Source organism: Camarhynchus parvulus, chromosome 2 (genome assembly GCF_901933205.1).
Source record: "Camarhynchus parvulus chromosome 2, STF_HiC, whole genome shotgun sequence".
Lineage (NCBI taxonomy): Eukaryota > Metazoa > Chordata > Aves > Passeriformes > Thraupidae > Camarhynchus > Camarhynchus parvulus.
The window spans coordinates 58,201,105-58,220,898 of record NC_044572.1 but is presented as its reverse complement, the minus strand read 5'-3'; the positions used below and the strand labels follow the sequence as shown (position 1 = coordinate 58,220,898).

The window sequence follows — 19,794 nt, the reverse complement described above, 5'->3', positions numbered from 1 at the left end:
CTGTATCCCATCTTCAACCTCATTCTGCAGCCTGCCTGATACAGGGTCCCTTTAAAGCTATGTAATAATCTGTTAGTAATTTGTTTTTTACTGTGAGCATTGCAAACACAAGTTATGTGGTCTCGATGGTTAAATTTAGCCTGGTATGTATGGAAGAGCAGGGAACAGAAATCCAGAATCCCTGCTGTGCATCATGACTTCAGGACAATTTCTGCCTTGTGCTTACTCACCCATCAGAAGGAAAAACCATGCTAGTTATTTGTATCAACAATGCTCCTGACAAGAAGATTTATAAGAGTTAAGAAGCACACATTTTGTACCCGAACAAAACAAAGCCACACTGCAATTTATATATAATAGGTAATTTTTATTAAAAAAAACATTGCAACTGACAGAAAAAATGAAGTCCGTGAAATGTGCCATACATTCAAAGAGATGTATTTAAAGAAAGCAATTTCTTATTCTCTGAGGTGATCATTGAAACAGATACTTCCTGACAATTAGAGAACAAAACAAAAGTTCTGTAACACTTTGTCCCTAAAGTACCTTGCAAGAAGTTCTAGAGTTCCTGGCCAAGAGTCCTACTTGCTAAATGCCACATACAAAAGATGACTTAGACATGGTTTCACTGGCTTCTCTTCCAGCATTTGCTGCTCTGGTGTAAATGAGACTGGTCCACAGAGCTCGCTGGTTTAGGTACTGGTTTTAGACTCAAGAATCCACCCAAGGAAGAATCCCAAAAGGAAAAAGCAGAAATTGTTTTATCCTCAGTAATATCTGTAGTTCAAAGCCAAAGAGGTGGTCAAAAGTGTGCACTCCCAGTGAAGCTATAACATACCAAAGTATGTTTCTTGCATGAACCAGAAATTTCTTGCATCCCTGTTTTGCAAAATATTAGAAAAAGACCACCAAATACAAAAATCTTACCATTACAAGTTATTAAAAAAACCCTTCAGACAATTAAAACCCACAACAAAGTGTTTGTTTTCTAACAGTAGAAATACAATCCTCATTAAAGCAGCATACCGGAGAAGCCAGTTGTTACGTTTTCAATTAAAAAAGACAAAAGCCCAGATGTTCTTTTAGCACAACCAGAACACTGGAGAAAAGAGAGGAACAAAACATTCATAGTCTGCCATGCTGAGTACATTGTCTTTGTAAGGTCACTTCAGGCCTAGAAGAGTATGGTATTGAACAAAGAGCAGGGCGTCAGTGCCTGGGCACAGTGTGACTCCCCTCCACTGCACAGTTTGCCACCAATCCAGACAGTCCAGGCTCAAATCGTGAGGTTCCCAAAGAAAGTGCGGTAGGGGAAGCATCTGACTTACACACTGAAGTCATCAACCCTCAGACTTGCTGCCACTGCTAAGAAAACGGAAGCTCTTGGGCTATTCTTAGAGAAAAAAATTATTCTGAAAAATCCGTCCAACACCTTGCCTGTGGCCAGACAGGACTCACCCAGCAGAGGGAGGAAGCCTCATGAAGGATGCAGCACAGGCACAGCTATTCCTGGGACCGAGGGCATTGCTACGGCCTCCTCACATCACCCAGGGCAGTTTCATGACAGCAGTGTCACAAGAGGAGCCCAGGGGTTTGGTCACAGCCCCACGGGTCCACACCACCAGCAGCTGCATGTCACAGACAGAGTATGGTGACCTGTGCTGGCTAATGGCCTTTAGAGACAACGTCTACATGAACTCTGCTCTTTCAGTTCCTCTCAGTACAGCCTGCTCATTCTTCTAAAAGAGAAAAACCTCTTCTTTAAGAGCCTAACAGTTCACAACAGTAAAAGAAAAATGGGCCAATGCAGGAAACACCCCAAAACATAACCTGGTTCTTGTCTGGCATTGAACAACATGAACACGAATCTCCGCCTCAACAAATCAAGCTGTGAGATGCTGGTCCTACTCCAGGGGATACAGCTTGTTCCCCCATGTCAAACTTTTTCATTTCTGAGCCAATCAAAGGGGACCTGTTTCTATCTTTGTGGCTCAATCACATCTAGAAATACTTGCCTGGCAATACTGGCAATGCCCATTGCTGGCCCCTTGGTTTGGGAAAGACCCTACAGCCCAGCTGTGTCCTGTGCACAGCTGCAGGGGCAGCACTGCCCCCAGGTGCAGGGCAGGCTATTCCCACACCCCACAGTTTCAAAGCATGAGTACCTACGTTCCCAGAAATCACCTGCTGGCTCCTCCTTTTGCCTGGATGTTTGACTGGCTGTGCCAGCTCTGGATGTGACTCCAGCACCATCAGACCCCCTCCACCATCTCCTCCATGTGTCCTCCTACAGCAGAGATTAACATCTGCTAACTCTTTAGCTTTACAGCATCTGTGGCCGGCTCATTTCTGGCTGCTCACCTCTTTGCAGGGCCTCCCACCCCCACCTTCACTCACCAGACACCCTTATAGGGAAAAGAGAAAGCTCCTGGATTTGCTCTTCAATACTGCTTCCTCCATCGTGGAGATACTGAATGCTAGTATATGCCACAAACCTCCTGCCAATATAAAGACTTTATATTTTATAAATAGGTAGAAGTTTCAGACAAAATATCCTATAATTTTTGTGGTGTAACACTTTTAAATAGCATTAAAAACACAAACCATCCAGCCCTTGTGATTAAATATACAAACATTTGTGAATTAATAAGGCTCATAGGTACATATGCAAAAATAAAGTGCCCCTCCCCCCACCAAGAAACAGTTCTGTACAGCTAAGTCTGAAAACAGAGCAAGTTATTTAACACAGAACCTCCAAGGCTGCACATGCAGCCGTATTTTCCATCCTTGTTCTCATTTCTGCTTTCAACTTGGCAACACAGGAGTATTTACAAGTGGAAGAAGAGATGCCACGGCTGACTCTGCTGACCTGCAACCTGCCCAGCCAAGTTCCTCACAGGGCCTTGGTGCTGGCTGGGTGTGCAGCGTGGGACACGGGCTTCTGAGGGTAGTGGCTGTACAAGTAAACCTGCAACAGGATAGCGATGTCCACAAATACCTGCAGGAGTCCACAGATGGAGAACTGGAAAGGGGCCTGATTCAGGATGAAGTAAACAGTCTTGAACGTGTCCCCACTGGTCCACATCAGCACCATCTTAATACTAAAAGACAGAAGAAAGGGAAGAGTGTTTGCTGAGAACTTGGTTTTGGATTAGACCTGCTGTGCCAGAGGATCCCACCTACTGCAGGTAGGATTTATAGCCAGCAGTGGGCTGGGACTCCCCTGGACAGGGGCAGACAGCGTGCCTAGCCAAGACAGGCAGCACTGCACTTGAAAGGGAGGATCAAACTTTCTGCTCCACAAACTGCTGCACTCTTATCTCAGCAAGCACAGCTCCAAATACCTGTGGATATGAAGGTATCAAACATTTTAAAATCTCCAGCTAGGATATTTAACTCAGTGGTGCTCTGTAAACATGGCTGCCACATACTGACAGCACTGACCATAGACCAAAGTAAAACAGTGTATGGAAAAGAACAACTCATCCCAGCAGTTACTTCTTGTGTGTGCCATTCTGTGCTCATGCAAGGTAAAGTAACATACAGATTGCTCTCTCATGCATGCATGCTTTTAGCATCTGCTGAAACAAACAAAACAGATAGAAGAAACCACTTCTTACTGCAGAAAATGCCTAACTAAAAAAAGCAGACAGACAGATTGTCCAGTAATACAGAAAGAGGAGAAATTACATGCCTGCAGCTGTTACTGGAAGGATGAACAGCACTAGGGATTTTTATCAAGGACACAGATCAAGAGCAATGCTCAGAAGTTCCTTTTAATAACCAAACTTGCTTTCATCTTCCTCTTCTGCTAAGCATTTCCCGGTCCTGTAGTCCAGCTCCTGCTCCCCCACATCAGGAGAAACTCTGGGGAATAGAAGCAATTTCTTCAAACAGACCAAATTATTTTCAGTGTCCTCAACAAAATGTGAACAACTAAACCTGGAAGGCTGTTTCTGAGCTTCATGCACTTTATCAGGAGAGCTTTTTAAGCAGCTGGATAAGCAGCAGTGGACAAAAGCTTTGTAGTTCACAGTATGAGCACCGCACATGATTTGTCATAATTACAAGCAATTTACATTTTGTCAGCACAGACTCCACCACACACAGTCAGGCCCATGCAGCAGGGCAGGACTTAATGTTCATTTTTCAAACACTCAGGCAGGAGCTCACAGGATTTGTGCTTTGGGCACAAGCACATAATGCCATTGCAAGCCAAATGCTGCAGCCCATTCTTTCCCCACATGGGAAGGGTGGACAAAAGCATCAGTTTGTACAGCTCCATCACACCACAGAAACAGGAGCCTTTTGTAACTTGGGTCACATGGCCCAGGGCACAAAACAGGTCTACAATCAGGACCTTCCACAGAATCTGTGTAGAACTGCAAGCAAGGACATGGGGTTAAGTGAGTAGTCATTCCCACCCAAGGTCATTCTAAAAATGTAAATAAATAATCAGAAAAAGAAAAAAACTGCTGAACTCTACATGTTATTTGTGCTTGGTGCAAACAGCCTGCACCACCTGCCCTGTGTATGTTCCCAGTCACACCAAGCCACCTTACATCACACTTACAGGACGTTTATAGATGCAGGTGGTGGTCAAGGAATGACTGAGATTTTAATTAGGAAAGCAATAAACTCTGAGGGTAATAAAACTGGCACCTTGCTTGCTGGCAGTCAGTATTTCTCCTCCTTTCATTTTAAGTGTATTAGTGTTTGCTGGGCAACTGATCACAATTAAATTGTGAATATGTCCTGGCATGGCTAGGCATCCTCACTAAAAGCACATGCTCAACCAGGCCGATAAAACTAACTGCTCACTGTTGACAGAAGGGCAATTCAGAGATACCATGAGACAGCTGAATAGGAATTTAACAAACATCCTTAATACAAAGGATATTTGTCACTCATTCCCAATGGAGAAAGCCAGCGGGGATTTTTTGAACAGAGTTAACCCCCTCAAAGAAAGAAAAGTCAATCACTGAGGGAAAACTTAAGGACACCTGCAGTTCAGCAGCACCACAGGAGCCAAGCACACCTCTAACTGTGTCACATGCTGTGCCAGGCATGCCAAAGCAAGTTTTGCTAGGAAGCAAGTTTGCTAGGAAGCCACCTGTGAACTCAACAGTCTGCAATACCAGCTGGAAAACTGGGTGCATGTTCTGATAGCCTCTGCATGTTCCAGAGCCCACACTCCAGCTCATACATCTGACTCTCAAGGACATCATCATCATGCCTGGAGTTCTCACTAGGACATGACAATGCTCCACACACATGAAAATCTCAACTTGTCCTTGACAAAAATGATCTTAAAAATGCTACAGGGTAGTTTAAAGAGCTAATGCCACTGGTCTGTGTATCAAAAAACTCACATCCTTTTCTGTCCAGCTTGGACAAAGAACCAGAGAAAACCTGCAAATCACCAAGGTACAATGAAAATAAAATACAGAAAATGCTTGATATTTGAAAATGCTGCAGTCCTGCAGCTGCACCAAGTTATTCTCAGGGCTGATGCAAAGTAGTGACTGTGGAGTGCTGGCTGCCCTCCCAGAGGAGAGGCTGGGACTGGACAAAAGGAGCACATCCAGCAGGGACCAAAAGGTGCATGGGGTAATCACAAAGAGCTTAGCAAGAAGATGGGAAGTGTCATGCAAGAGGAGAGAAAAGGCAATGAAGGGCCATAGAGGAAAGCAAAGGAGACAGGAGAGGAGCCAAGAGGTTGGTCCTTGATGAGGAGAGGATAGAAAAAAGAGACTGGAACAGAACAGGGAATGACAGGAATGGAAGAGAACTGGAAACTTGGTACACAAGTCCTTGAAAATGACCTGAATTTGGGGTAGACAGTTTGTATGGCAAGGTTTTGGTAGCAGGGGCCAGGGAGGCAGGCTACAAAGTGACTCTGACTTCTGAGAAGCTGCCAGAATCTTCCCCTAAGTCCAAGAGAGCCGATGCCAGCTGGCTCCAAGATGCACCTGCCACTGGCAAAGGCTGAGCCCATCAGTGACAGTGGTAGCACTTCTGGGATAACATACTGAAGAAAGGGGAAAAAACTGCTGCACTACCAAGCAGCCAGCGGAGAGGAACAGCCCTGCAGACCCCAAGATCAGTGCAGAAGGAGGGGGAGGTGATGCCCCAGGCAGTGGAACAGAGATTCCCCTGCAGCCCACAGTGCAGACCATGGTGAAGCAGCTGTGCCCCTGCAGCCCACGGGGGTCCATGGGGGAGCGCAGATCCACCTGTAGTATTTCAAGGAACCCACCCTGGAGAAGGTGGGTGCCCAAAGGAGGTTGTGACTCCATGGGAAGCCTGTGCTGGAGCAGGTCCCTGGGAGATCCATGGAGAGTGCAGCCTACAGCAGCAAAGCTGGAGCAGCTTTCTGTCAAGACTTGTGACCCCTGGAGCAATGGATGGAGCAATCTATCCCTGAAGGACTGCACCCCATGGAAAGGACCCACACTGGAGCCGTTCATGAGGAACTGCATACCAAGGGAAGGACCCACACTGAAGAAGTCCATTAAGCACTGGCTCCCTGGCAGGAACCTCAAATGGAGTAGGGAAAGAGCATGAAGAGGACGGAGCAGCAAAAGCATGTGATTAATTGACTACAACCCCCATCCCCTGTCCGTCTGTGCCATTTGTAGGGAGAATGTAGAGAAGATAAAACAAAATTGAGCTTGGGAAGAAGGGAGAGGTCTGGGGAAGCTGTTTTAAGATTTGGGTTTATTTCTCATTATCGTACTCTGATTTTGACTGGCAATAAATTAAATTAATTTCCTTGAGTGGAGTCTGTTTTGCCTGTGATGGTAACTGGTGAGTGATCTCCCTGTCCTTATTTTGACCCATGAGCCTTCTGTTGTATTTTTCTCTCCCCCTGTCCAGCTCAGGAGCAGGAGCAGTATGAGTGGTATGAGAGGTAAGCACTTGGCATTAGCCAACATCAATCCACCATGGGAATGAGCAAAGAGGGGTGTGCTGGCCCAGGACCCTGACCTCACCACTGCTGGCCCAGGACCCTCACCTCACCACTCCAAGCACCCCGGAGTGCCCCCAGCACTCTCTCCAAGTCAGTACATGTCTCACTCCAAGGAGAGGAAAAGCTACAACTGCTGTTGGCTCTCTCCCATCTCAACCAGCACCCGTCTGCAAACACAGCCTCCAAGTTTCAGCTTGCTGGGAAACCCCTTGAGTGTCTGTGTGGCACCTTGGGGGAAACAGAGCTGGCCCTGCCCCCACTACATCACAGGCCTGAGATGGGCTAGATGAAGCTTACACCATCAACACAGCTTCTGTCAAGTCCTAGTTTCCAGATTCTCAGTGCAATTGTAATGGTCCTCCTCCCAGTCTGGGATTTGCAATTGCTCTGTCCTTGTTGCATATGCAGATGTCACTTGCAATGACGCAGCGGTGTGTGTAGGACCATGAGGGATGGATGGCATGGATACACTGTCACTGTTCTCACACCTTCCAGCTATTGTGTCACTCCAGGATGCCACATTGCACAGAAAAGCCAGTTTTTGTCTGCAGCTTCTCAACTTTACCCAGTCACCTGGGGAAGAGAGGTAATTCTTATATTTGGTCTTACTTTTGGGGTAGACAAGAAAGACACCATTCTAGTTCAGGCAGATAGCTGCCCCTTACCTGCCCTGGTGGAGAAAAGAGCAGTGTCTGCAAAAAAGGAAGCATTTTACTGCCCAGAAGAAATGGGAATTTTCAATTGGTTGTGGAGAAGAAAAAGCAAGAAGGGGAGAGCACACCAAAGCCTTTGCTTCACTGCTCTACTGTAACCCTGTATTTGCTGAGTGAATCACAGAACCATTAGGTTGGAAAACACCTTTAAGATCACTGAGTTCAACCATTAACCTAAACGTACCCAACCATGTCAAGTCTACCTCTAAACCATGCCCCTAAGTGGTACATCTGCACATCTTTAAAATATCTCCATATTAAGGTGGATGTCAACCAGCACCCCCAGGTCCTTTTCTACTGAGGATCTCTCCAGCCACTCTTTCCCAAGTCTGTAGCTTGGGCTTGTTGCAACCCAAGTGCAGGATCCACCATGTGGTCTTGGCAATGCTCCTATAACCAACCTCAGCCCATGGATCTGCACCTTTGCCATGTGCCAGGTGTTGTGGGCTGGTAGATCATAGACTGGTGCACCAGAGTCTGACCCCTGGCTTCACAGTGCAAGAGAAAATGCTGCACTGCTAATGCAGAGGAGGCTTTGCTACAACAGGCAGTCAGGGCCCACCATCAACACTGCATGAGACTGGACAGCATGGCACAAAGAGGCTGCGTGCAGCAAAAATTTCCCAGACTGTCTCACAATGACCAACTTCACACTCTATCTTCCTGCTATCTGCAAAGTCACACAAACCAAGCTGTTCTGTGCAGCACTGGCTACAAAGCAAAGCAGGACTTAGGAGTAAATATTTCTTTCCTGAAACAGCCCAAAGCTAAGCTGGGGAGAGGTAATGCTCACCTTGTCGATATGGAGGATATGCTCAAGGAGGACAGCACAACTGCTCTTAGCACAAATGAGCAAGCAGGTTAGGGGTGAGCACTGCCAGAGAGCAACCTGGGGATGCAGAAATAAGCAAATGGCAGCATATGTCTGTGTGACAACAGAGATGCCAACTGGAGAGGCAGGAACTGTGCTCAAATAGCTGATATTGCCAGAGGCTGAGGCAGACTTGCGGTAAAAATAGCACTTCCCAGTAACGTACATCAGCACCGCAGTATCCAATGACAACAAACCTCCTAAAAAGCAAGTGCCTTCCTCACAGCTGAGCTCAATAGAAGGAGTTGTTAATGTAGTAACAGCCAGAGCCAAGTCTGCGTAAGTTGCAAATGACCACAAAAAGGAAAAACTGGTATTTTTTTCAACTTTTTTTAAAAGCTGAAAGGGCACTTATTTATTCTGTTGCTGGAATTAATTCTCAGAGAGACACCAGCCCTTCTGATCAGACACTAGATTAGGGGTGGCTTGCTAAATGATGGTTTTTAATATGGTAATACGAAAATGCCCTATGGTGCTGCTGTTCTCTACCACTGACAGCAGATTTCATAAATAAGCTGTACCCATCTTCATTTGCTAAATAAATAAATTACATGCTGGAAAACAGCATTCACTTTTCTCATGGAATACCTTCTTTCATTCAGGTTCCCTGTATGTTGTATATTAATCATGAAGTGACAGCAACTAGAGGTAACAGCAGCTATCAGTAACATGGCATCTGCAGTCAGCCAACAAATCTTAATTTTTACAGAATTATTTCTGGAATTATTTAGATGTAGAAGGAGCTACATTCAAAACAGAAAAAAAAATCCCAAACCATGTTCTCTTTCTGTGTAACTATACTAGAGGATGAGTAATTTACAAAACAATTATATCTCCCAGATATTCAGGTGCAATCTTCCTTATCCGGGACTAATACTATTCTAATCAAAACTTTTCAACATCTTCACTCCTTCTGCACAAAATCTGGCTGCAACCAGAGTCTCAAGTCTCTGATTTTCCCTTGGAGTCTTTGCACACTCTGCTCAACATTAGTCACTTGTGGACCATTACATCTTTCCTCTTCCTTCCTCTGAAAGAACAAAAACTACCAAAAAGAAGAATCTTGTAAAAGAATATGAGATCTGAAGCCCCCTCTTCCACTTCCCTGGTGAACCAGTCTGTCTTAAGACTGTTGCCACCCTCTGTCCAAACAGCAGCAGGGATGCAGAGCAGCAGTTTGCAGAACACAGGCTGGGATGAGCAGAAAACATGCAGAAGGAAAAAGACACAGCAGTCCTCTCTTCCTGTTTGCACTGCAGATTTTCTCACACTGATGTTATGACTCTGCATGTTTGTAGCTTAACACACAAACCCAAAAATACCCTGCACGTTGGAAGACACTGAGAGAATTAGACATTAGACAGTGACTTCCATTGAAAAATCCTGTAGTAGTTTGAGCAGACCTTTCAGCACAAATAGCAACAGGAGGAACGTGTTGCCCTGATGTAATTACATCCTGCTACAATCAAAAACTTAGGGCTAGCTGTGCTCAGACACTTGATGAACTCAAAATTTCTAAGTTATGTTTGATAAGAGAAAGAAAGAATATAATTTATTTACCTTTACCCATGTAAAGAAGAGAATTAGACTGGACTCTGTTCAAGAATCAGTGGAAGTTGTCCACAACTTCCACACATCCTGGCCCCACATCGTGGCCAACTTCCCCAAATCTTGGCCATGACACAGGTTTTGCCAAATCAGAAAATCTGATTAGACTGCCACAGTTTCAGATTTCACATTTCTTCATATATTAGCACTTGACTTTCATACATGTTAAAACACAGTGCCAAATCTTTGAATGATGGGATACAAAAGCAGAATAAAATAATTTAAAAGTTGCTAATATAGTATTTCGTTCAGGAATAAAGTCCACACAAAAGCAGCCTATCAGTGAGTATTTTCAACACTGCATTTGGTTTTGGGAAATGAGGAAGAAGGTACAGAAGGTATCTCTCCAGCAACCTTTTAAGCTGCTACCTCCCACAAGCCATTTGCACAGGAATGTCTGGAAGAGAAAGCAGATTCAGTTGTAACATCCTGACTTTGGAAAACTTTCAGTTCCCATTTGCAGCTCCAAAATAGTCTACTTAGAAAAGACAGCAAGCATCCCTAACACAGCACTTCAATCAGAGGCTGGCCCGCCTACAGCAGTGAAACATAGACCAGAAAACATGAAACACGAGTGCCATGTTATTTTTAACACTGCACAAAACAAACAAAAATTAATAAATAGAGCATTTGTTTCTAACAAAATGCCATATGGATTAACAAAAAAAGGATTCCTCCTCATGCTAACCAATTTGCTTAGCCTGCCAAAAACTATTAAAAGGAAAAGAAAAAGAAAACACACAGATCAGATATCCAAAGCGTCTGAAGTTTGAAAACATGGAAACTAAGTGTGCATACCCTAAGACAGGTCCTTCTGTGTGAACAAGCAAAGATCTTGTTTTAGATATTGCTCAGCCAGCTGGGAATCCAAGCATGAAACTGTTCACTAGTCCTACATGCCCTGCTTGGTGTGGGTGCCTTACCTCACTTCTCAACAATTCCTCTGAGGCTGGAGCAGCACTGACCATCTCCAGAGAAAGACATTTGTCCAGCCCCACAACACTAGCAGGAGTTAAGAGGAGCTTCCAGCAAGAGAGAGCCAGCATTTATTTTGGATCTCTGTAACCAAGCTGAAGCAGTTGAGTTAAAGCCATATCCAGAAGCAATTGATATCACAGTCAGCTGCAATCCAAGAGCAAATTATCTAAAAGTTTCTGTGATTTTCAGGGACTGTACTCATCAATAAGAAAAGATGAAATGCAGGATTTCACTCTGAAACACCATCAGGCAAACAAACTCGAAAAGGTGCATCTAAGCAAAAGTTTCACCAAAAAAAAAACCAGGGTAAATGGGCATTTGTCAATTTTATTTTTTTTCATTAATAACTCCCAACTACGGCAGTGTCAGGCATTTTGATCTCATGCAGCATATCCACTCAAAATCCAGTATTTGTTACAAAAGGAAACCACAGGACATGCCACACAGGGCTGGTAGATAGTCCAGGATCACTAATATGGCCTCCAACTATGCCAAGCAGCTGTGCCTAAAGTTCAGTCTGTAGGGGTCCAGAAACTGGTAACCCTTAACAGCTACAAGGAACTTCTAGTACTCTACAACTTGTGCTGCAGAAAGAAGGGCAGCAGGTCTTAAACAGCACAAAAACCTCCAAGTTCTATGAAGCAGGTGTGAAAATAAATCTCTTCTGTGGATGAGAGGAGAGATTTGAGCCACAATTCACACCAGTGCCCTTTCTGCAGGAGACACAGATGGATGACAGCCAGACTGCAAAGCTCAGGTCTGCTTAGACATGTGGTATGAACACAGATTAGACAGGCCCTGTTTCTGCTGCTGGTGAACTGGGAAGCTTGAGACCTGCTGCCATGGCAGGGACCAGATTTTCTCTGGTGCCAGGGCAGAAAATCACATTCTGCACCTCTTGCAGTAACCACAGTCAGCTGCCAGCACACATGGTACTGTCAGTGTAATGAGAATGGTGCAGAGCACACCTAAGTTACACCATTCTTCAAGATCTCACTCGTGAAGTTGTTCTCAAGGATCCGTCCCTGCTTCCCTGTCTCTCACCTCCCACTCACGGCCCTACAATTGGTGGAGCTGCAGGAACAGATGCTGGCTTATGCTGCTCTAGATGCTCTCCTGCTGCCCATCTTCTCTCCAGCTACTTGAAACAGCCCACCCTGGGGCCCCACATCATGCACTGAAAGGTAGGTGATAAAAGGACTTGCTGCCATGCAGGGCACAGGGACACAAATCCCAGGAAACAGCACTTCTTCCCATGGCTCGTTTCCCTGCAGGGTGAGTTGGCCTGCCCCTCCCCAGCAGCCTGCCCACTGCCACATCAGTGCTATGTCCTGCAAGGCCAATGCCAAGAAGTATCAACATAATGTCCCTGAGCAACACCATTCAGTGCATTTCCTGTTCTAGTTCTAAATAACTTGGGACAAATTCAATTTGAAAGGTAATCAAAAGACATGAGGGAACAGAGGTTTGCTTCAGCACAGCTGTGTATCCCAAGGCTCAAAGCAATGCTTCTAAATCTTCCTTTCTTCCTGCCCTACACAACCAAGAGATCATCAGACTCTTCATTCCAGTCGAGGTAATCTGAGCACATTTTCCCTTCATCTTCATATGGTAACAATTACATAGCTTGAGCACACTTCCAGTTTCTACTTCAAGTACTGCAATTACCTCTTTGGTCAACATACACAAAGTAACAGTCCCAGCTCCAGTGCTTTCCTTTTTCTAGATGATTGGAGTTCACTTGTCTTCAAAACCAGCATCTACAAGGACAAAATCTAATGATGTTGCAGTCATTACTTTTCATGAATAATCACATCCTTCAGTTAGTAAAAATGCTTCTCACGTTCTAGGAAAACACTGGGGAAATTAAAACCCCAAACACACTAGAGGGTAAAATAAGAGTGATCACTTAGGGACAAAGTCCAGATTACTGTCTGGAGAGGAATTACAGATATTTGCAAGTAAAAAATTGCATTCTCCTCCAAAACATCTTAGCACCGTAAGGAAATAACGGCAGACCCGGCAGTGTTAGGTTAATGGCTGGACTCAGTAATTTTAGACGTTTCTTTCAACCTTATTGATTTTCTGAAATAACCCCTTGCAAACTCTATATGAAGGTATGTTACCACCTAATTCTTCATCTGAAATTCCAGGTTTCTCCATTTCCTTCCACATGCTCAAGTGCTCACAGAGGTGCATCAGTGAAGTTACTGATGACAGTAACACACCATACACCTCTGTGCTGCTTCTTAAAGCAAAGCCAAGTGAGAAGGCTGTGCTTTGTCAGCAGGTGCCACCACAAACCAACCCTTTCTGAGCCACTTTCCACATTGCCACTGCCCACAGTGGCTGCAGGGCTTTGAAGCCCTGCTTTAGGCAGAATTGAATGATGCAGGGAGGATATAAAAGCATCATGATCACATCCCAGTAGCATAAAACAAATCTTAAAATTTCAGCCCCAGTAGGGTTTCTGCAGCTCAACAAGGATAGACATCCCCTAGCCTATCTTCATTCCTAAACTGTTGCCATTTGCTGCCTTGTACACTATGAATACTGTTTTGGGAAATTCTCTAATACAAGACTTAGTATCTGACAGGACAAGGCTTCCACAACTACCCTGAAAGCTTGCCTGACAATGCCAGGACATCTGGCTAGGCATGTAATTCCCTGATGTGATGTAGATGTGTATCAGTCCTAGCCATCCTCCCCTGAACCAATTAAAACCCTACCTTTTGGCCTTGTTGAAACAGGTTTTTCTGATAGCAAGATTTTTTTTCTTTCTACATTCCACTCAAGAATACTATGAGCACTTCCTCCCCATCTCAGTTTTTGGGCTCATCATTCAGTATGTCAGTCTCTGCACTTCCCACGCTTCTTCTGCTTGCTTGTTCCTCTGTGTCTGAGGAGCAGGGGACCAAATAAACCATTACAGGTCAAAGCTGAAACAGAAAATCTCTGTAGGCGACCCACTGGCATCTGCCCAACTCCCATTCTCTACCCAATTCTTCATCATAGTCTTTCTGGACCACCCTGCAAAGTTATTTCCTGTGCTAAGGTTCTTTGATCTCTTTTTTCTACTGTTCTGGCTCATCTTTAACTACTTAAATTACTCACCTCTCTGCTGACTTTAGCAATCTTCACCACAGTCAATATTACCATTATGGCTGTTTACATTCTTAAATCTCAACCTACATGTCTTCAAACTCAAATCTCAGTTTACTTCCATTCCATATTTCTAATCCCACTCAGTCCTACTGCACTGAGGGAGACACCTCTGCAACCACTTACATGCAGGTAACTTAACCCACTTATACAACTGCTGTGGTGAATTCTAACAAAACAATACAGGTGCTGGAATGTCAAGAACTGAGGCACTTCTGTTCCCAAATTTGTTAGATAACAGAGGAAGACAACATTTTTAGAAAACTTTCATCTCTCAGGTATCTTCATGACAGGCTCAATTCCCATCTTTTGTGCCCTGACCTGACCTTATTTATACAAAATATCTTGCATGACACTTCCTTGCTAGAGGAAGATGGAGCACCTAAACTTAATGGAATGGTTTTGTAACAGAAGTACAATAAATTTTCTCTTGTAATACAAATTCTCAGGGCACAGAGAAAAGCACCTACCGAGAGAGCACTCATTAAACATGCCAGCAGAGCTTTATTCTATTACTGTACAGAGGCCTTGAACTATTTGTAAAAGATGAATGCTTTTGGTTTGAAGTCATTTGCTTTGATTTTACTTTTTGAACAGAGGGGATGAAGTGCCAGGGGAAGAGAAATGAGAAGAGTTCAATATGTGCAAGAACTTTAGCAGCCCACACTGTGCTACAACCTTAGAGATGCTTAAGGTAAGTGGATACTGCTGCTCACGCTGTCAGAAGTGCTGGGAAGCTGAGGGAAGGAAGGTCTCCCTCCTGGATTTTTCCATTTGCCCCTTCCTTCAGTTCCTGAAATTCTCAGATGTGTTGAGTGTACAGGACAAAAAGAACTGTGTTTGGAACTCATACTGTGCTGCTGCAGGTCTTGAGAGAACAGCTCTGGGGAGACACAGCAGGCGAGCACAGAGGTGACTGCAGCGCTGACCCAGCACAGCAACCCACAGGCCACAGACCTGCAGAGAATCAAGCAGGAAGTGCAGGCCCTTGAACCTGGGGCATCAGTCACAGGTCTGCTCCAGGGGAAAAGGAGAGGAGAGGGAGGGAGAGGAGGGGAGGGGAGAGGGGAGGGAGAGGAGAGGGAGGAGAGGGAGAGGAGAGGGGAGGAGAGGAGAGGAGAGGAGAGGAGAGGAGAGGAGAGGAGAGGAGAGGAGAGAGAGGAGAGGAGAGGAAGAGAGAGAGGAGAGGAGAGAGAGGAGAGGAGAGGAGAGGAGAGGAGAGGAGAGGAGAGGAGAGGAGAGGAGAGGGAGAGGAGAGAAAAAGAGAGGAGAGGAGAGGAGAGGAGAAAAAAGGAGAGGAGGAGAGAGGAGAGGAGAGGAGAGGAGAGGAGAGGAGAGGAGAGGAGAGGAGAGGAGAGGAGAGAGGAGGAGAGGAGAGAGAGGAGAGGAGAGGAGGAGAGGAGAGGAGAGGAGAGGAGAGGAGAGGAGAGGAGAGGAGAGGAGAGGAGAGGAGAGGAGAGGAGAGGAGAGGAGAGGGAGAGGAGGGAGAGGAGAGGAGAGGAGAGGAGAGGAGAGGAGAGGAGAGGAGAGGAGAGGAGAGGAGAGGAGAGGAGAGGAGAGGAGAGAGGAGAGGAGAGGAGAGGAGAGGAGAGGAGAGGAGAGGAGAGGAGAGGAGAGGAGAGGAGAGGAGAGGAGAGGAGAGGAGAGGAGAGGAGAGGAGAGGAGAGGAGAGGAGAGGAGAGAGGATCCACTTAATTCCTAGGATAAGAACAAAATAGTTTCAGCCCACCTGTTCTCATGCTGACAGGACTCTGCCCTCATCCTGAGTGCACTGAGACCAAGCCTGTTTATTTTCCTGATGTAGTAATACTTTCAAGGGAGAAGAAATTAGAAATCTTCTGAGGACTATAGACTACTTTCTTTAATCTCTTAGCCTTAAAACAGGCAGATTTGGGAAGGGAATCTGATGTTCCTGTTGCCCCTTGGAACTACAAATGAGAAGGTTAAGAGAGAAGACAAGGTATTTGTAGTAAGCCTTACAAAAACCTTGTCCATCCAGTCATGAAAACTGTTCACTGACTATTATGCCAACCTGGATGTGTTTGCAAGGTCCAGAAATGAAAAACTTTGGATTATTTTACATAAAAGCCACAATAAAGGATAATAGCCACAAGCTGATCAGTGCCAGGAGCAGAAGAGGAAATGTCAGCAAAGCAACACAATCTAACAGGTAAAACTCACCCAGAAAACTACGAATGCTGGCTGGAGCTACAGAAGCAATGACAACAATTGTAGGTCCACAAAGAAAACCAAGGATCTGAGTAAAGAAGAGCATTTAGGAAGACAAAAGAATACAATCACAGAACTACAGTAAATTATATGTATAGTTTAAAATAGGCAATTTGTAAGCACAGTAACAGTTCTGATTAACTTAGTGCAATAGGAAAGGCAGCACAAGTAAGGAATGGGCTATACAACCCTAAGTACAAACCACTTTTAAGTAGAACTAATAATTTTACATTTACCTGATGTAGTTCTGGCTTATGCTTAAGACCTTGATTTCTCTATTTGCTAGGGCCCCATATTTAACTTTTAGGTCCTAACTAGTCCCTCAAGAACTACTTCCTTCTTCATAACTTAGTCCCTATGACTGTCTGCACAATGTTTTATGCAACGAAAACCTGCTTCTTAGTTGGGTCAGATGATTTGAATCCACAAAACTATATTGGGGATTGTTTGTTTCTTTGAACTAAATGGCCCTCACCTCCCATATCCCTCTTCCATGTTCTCTACTTTGTCTGTTTAATATATAAAGCAGCTGCTATTTTAAGAATAACAGAAGACACTGCTTAACCAGCACCTGGAGGGTACAATGCCAAAGCCTGTGGGAAACAGTTCTCTCTCTATTTGACATCTTCCTTGGTGTTAGTTCTGGACTGGACACAATTTACTCCTAACTCAGGTCTCTGCTGTACTGGTCAGTGTCTGCTTTGTGTATATGGCATACTCAGGAAAGGAAATCTTTCACATAGGCATCCATTATCCCTACTCCTATTTCTTTGATTTTGCTCTAATCCATGCAATTTCTGATGGGGAGAAAAAGGAGTTGAAGAGAAAAAAGCCACAACATTCAATATAGCCATTGCCTGCATCACTCTCTTTTAACTTCCCTCATTTTTAGCACTTTTTAAGTTCTTTTCCAGTTAATTTCTCTCACTCCTTTACTGAGCCTCCCCAAAAAAGCACAGATATGTAACAAAGTTGCCATAACAGATGTGAATTCCCTTTTAAATTGAACTAAATTTATGCTGAAGAAGCTAATACACAGTTGGTGCCTGAGCAGAAACATCTACAAGTCTCGCTACTTCCCTCTAGCACAGGGTTTTGTTTTCTTTTAAATAGCATAAAGGAAGTAATTCAAAAGTTACTCCAAAGGAAGTAACTTACTGAAGCTGTTTTACTTATTCACAAATAAAAAATTCTCTTAGGCTAAAAAATCCCAAGAAACCACAGGAGTAACATTTTTAGAGCACTTGCCCAATCTCCTTAAATCTAAAATCTCAGTAAGGGAGGTGGCCAGACATTGGTTAGCCAGTCCTGAATAAAACCTTCAGTTGCTCCATCACAGCAACTGGTTAATACAATACAGGCAGAAAAAATATAGCAGCTTTCATTACTTCACAGCTTTTGAATAAACCCAGGATTTGTCTCTGGGACAAATCAGAATTCAAAAGTTTCTCCTGAAAAATGATATAAAGAGCTACATGTCTCATAAAGGAAAAAGCTATAGAGCAGTATTCAGCAAAAGCAACCAACGATAAAATTTATCCCTCTAAGAAATACTGTCTTCTAGTATTTTTAATATTATCTATAGAGGCGAAAAGTAAACAATGTATTAAATACATATACATATTAGAATCATTTAATAGAATTTATTTCTTTCATACGTCTTTATACCACACTCATTTCACTGAATACATTTCAGACAAACACTTGCTCATAACTAGCTCACAGCTGCAGCACACCTTATAAAACATTTTTGAATGAAAAAGCTTTTTATAATTTGCAGCTTTTGACTCCAGCAGCTTCTGAGACAATAAATGCCAATTATTTCTCCATCAGTGAATTGCGCTTTTTAAAACAGGATAATCACTGTGACTGACCCAGCACTGCCACAGGAGGGACTAAATTAATATTTTTCTTTCATAGCACAATAACCCGATTGAATGAAATCCTGAGATTATCCTCATTCAGCCTTTTCAGACTAGATTTCCCAAGACAGTCTCCTATCAACACATAAGCAGAGTCACTGATTGTGTTGGCTGTCTCCAGGCAGTGAAATTCTGCACCCCCGACCCAATGTCAGCCAAACACAACAGTCAAAGCTGTGCAGAAAGGAGATTCCTTCCAAGCAGACTGAAAGCTGGCCGTGAGCAAGAAGACAGATCTGGGAAATTGCTTGCAGAGGGATGACACAGGTCTTCCCTGGTTGTGTCCTTCTGACCCTGCAGCTGCACGTGCAGCCCTGAGCCTGGCACAGCAAGGGCCATCCCATGCCCAAGGTGCAGCCAGGGAAGAGACAACTCTGCATATCAGGACACCAACTACTGCTGCAAAAATACCTTGCTTCATTGAACCCACATGTTTCCAAGCTAACAACTGATGGGCACATTTGGGTATCCAATGGACTGTGGCTTCTGAGATTTCAAGATATATAGCCCACCTCTGTCCTACTGCCAGACCTCCTCCTTAGACCTAGGAAGACTGTGCCATGCAGCAGCTCTGACTAAAAGAAACTGCTTCTCCATGGGGTTTGAGGAGCAGCTGGCAGTCAAAAAGAGTTACTGCCAGGTGATTTTGAGAAGCCTTTGCAAAAAACTTTTGATGAAGGGCAGTTGCTTTTTTCTGGAGCAGGGCAGCAGACAGGAATGCAATACTGTCCTGGAGCAAATCAACCCTCATGCAGTCCCAGGGTTAACACGGTCCTTGGGTAGGACCACACACCTACCACTTGGCCACAGACTGTACAGATGAACACCCTTGTCCTGGTTTAGAGCAAATTTGGGAGAAAACCTCCGAAGGGGTTTCCTCTAGAAAGTAAATTCAAGTGGCCTCTCCCCCATCTGGTTTGGGAAAAGATTTCCTTGGAGAAAAGTGGAAAAAACTTGTTTATTTAACAGGCAAAGCATTCATCAGCACAAAAAATTGAACAATATTAAACAGCAGAACCTCTTGCTGCTCTGAAGGAGGTGACAAACTCAGAAAGTCCCCTCCCTGGGTCGCAGCTCAGCTCACTCAGTCTCTGATCAGTCCCTCCAGCACTGGAAATGCCGCAGGCCAGGCCCAGCCTGGTGGGCCACCGGTGTGAGCTGCCGGTGCTCCTCTGGGTGTTCAGTCCAGAGCAGGTTTAAACAGGTCCAAAGAAAGAGACAAACCACAGTCCAGGGAACTTCACTGCCTCAGCTAGCTAAAACTAACTAAAAGCAAAGGAGACCTCTGTCCCGCTGTCTGTCCGTGCTGCAGGCAACACAGTCCAGCACCAGGATGCA

The 19,794-nt window shown here is 44.5% G+C and overlaps 1 protein-coding gene across 2 annotated transcripts in view; it reads right to left on the bottom strand.

Moving 5' to 3' along the window:
* Nucleotides 1–352: 352 nt before the first annotated feature.
* SLC66A2 (solute carrier family 66 member 2) overlaps nt 353–19,794 on the bottom strand; it is a 67,482-nt gene continuing 48,040 nt past the window's right edge. For both annotated transcript variants that reach the window (XM_030943563.1, XM_030943564.1), the window contains one exon: nt 353–3,101. In XM_030943563.1, the coding sequence (XP_030799423.1) occupies nt 2,894–3,101 (208 nt within the window). In that variant the 3' untranslated portion in view covers nt 353–2,893. The remainder of the gene's footprint in view (nt 3,102–19,794) is intronic.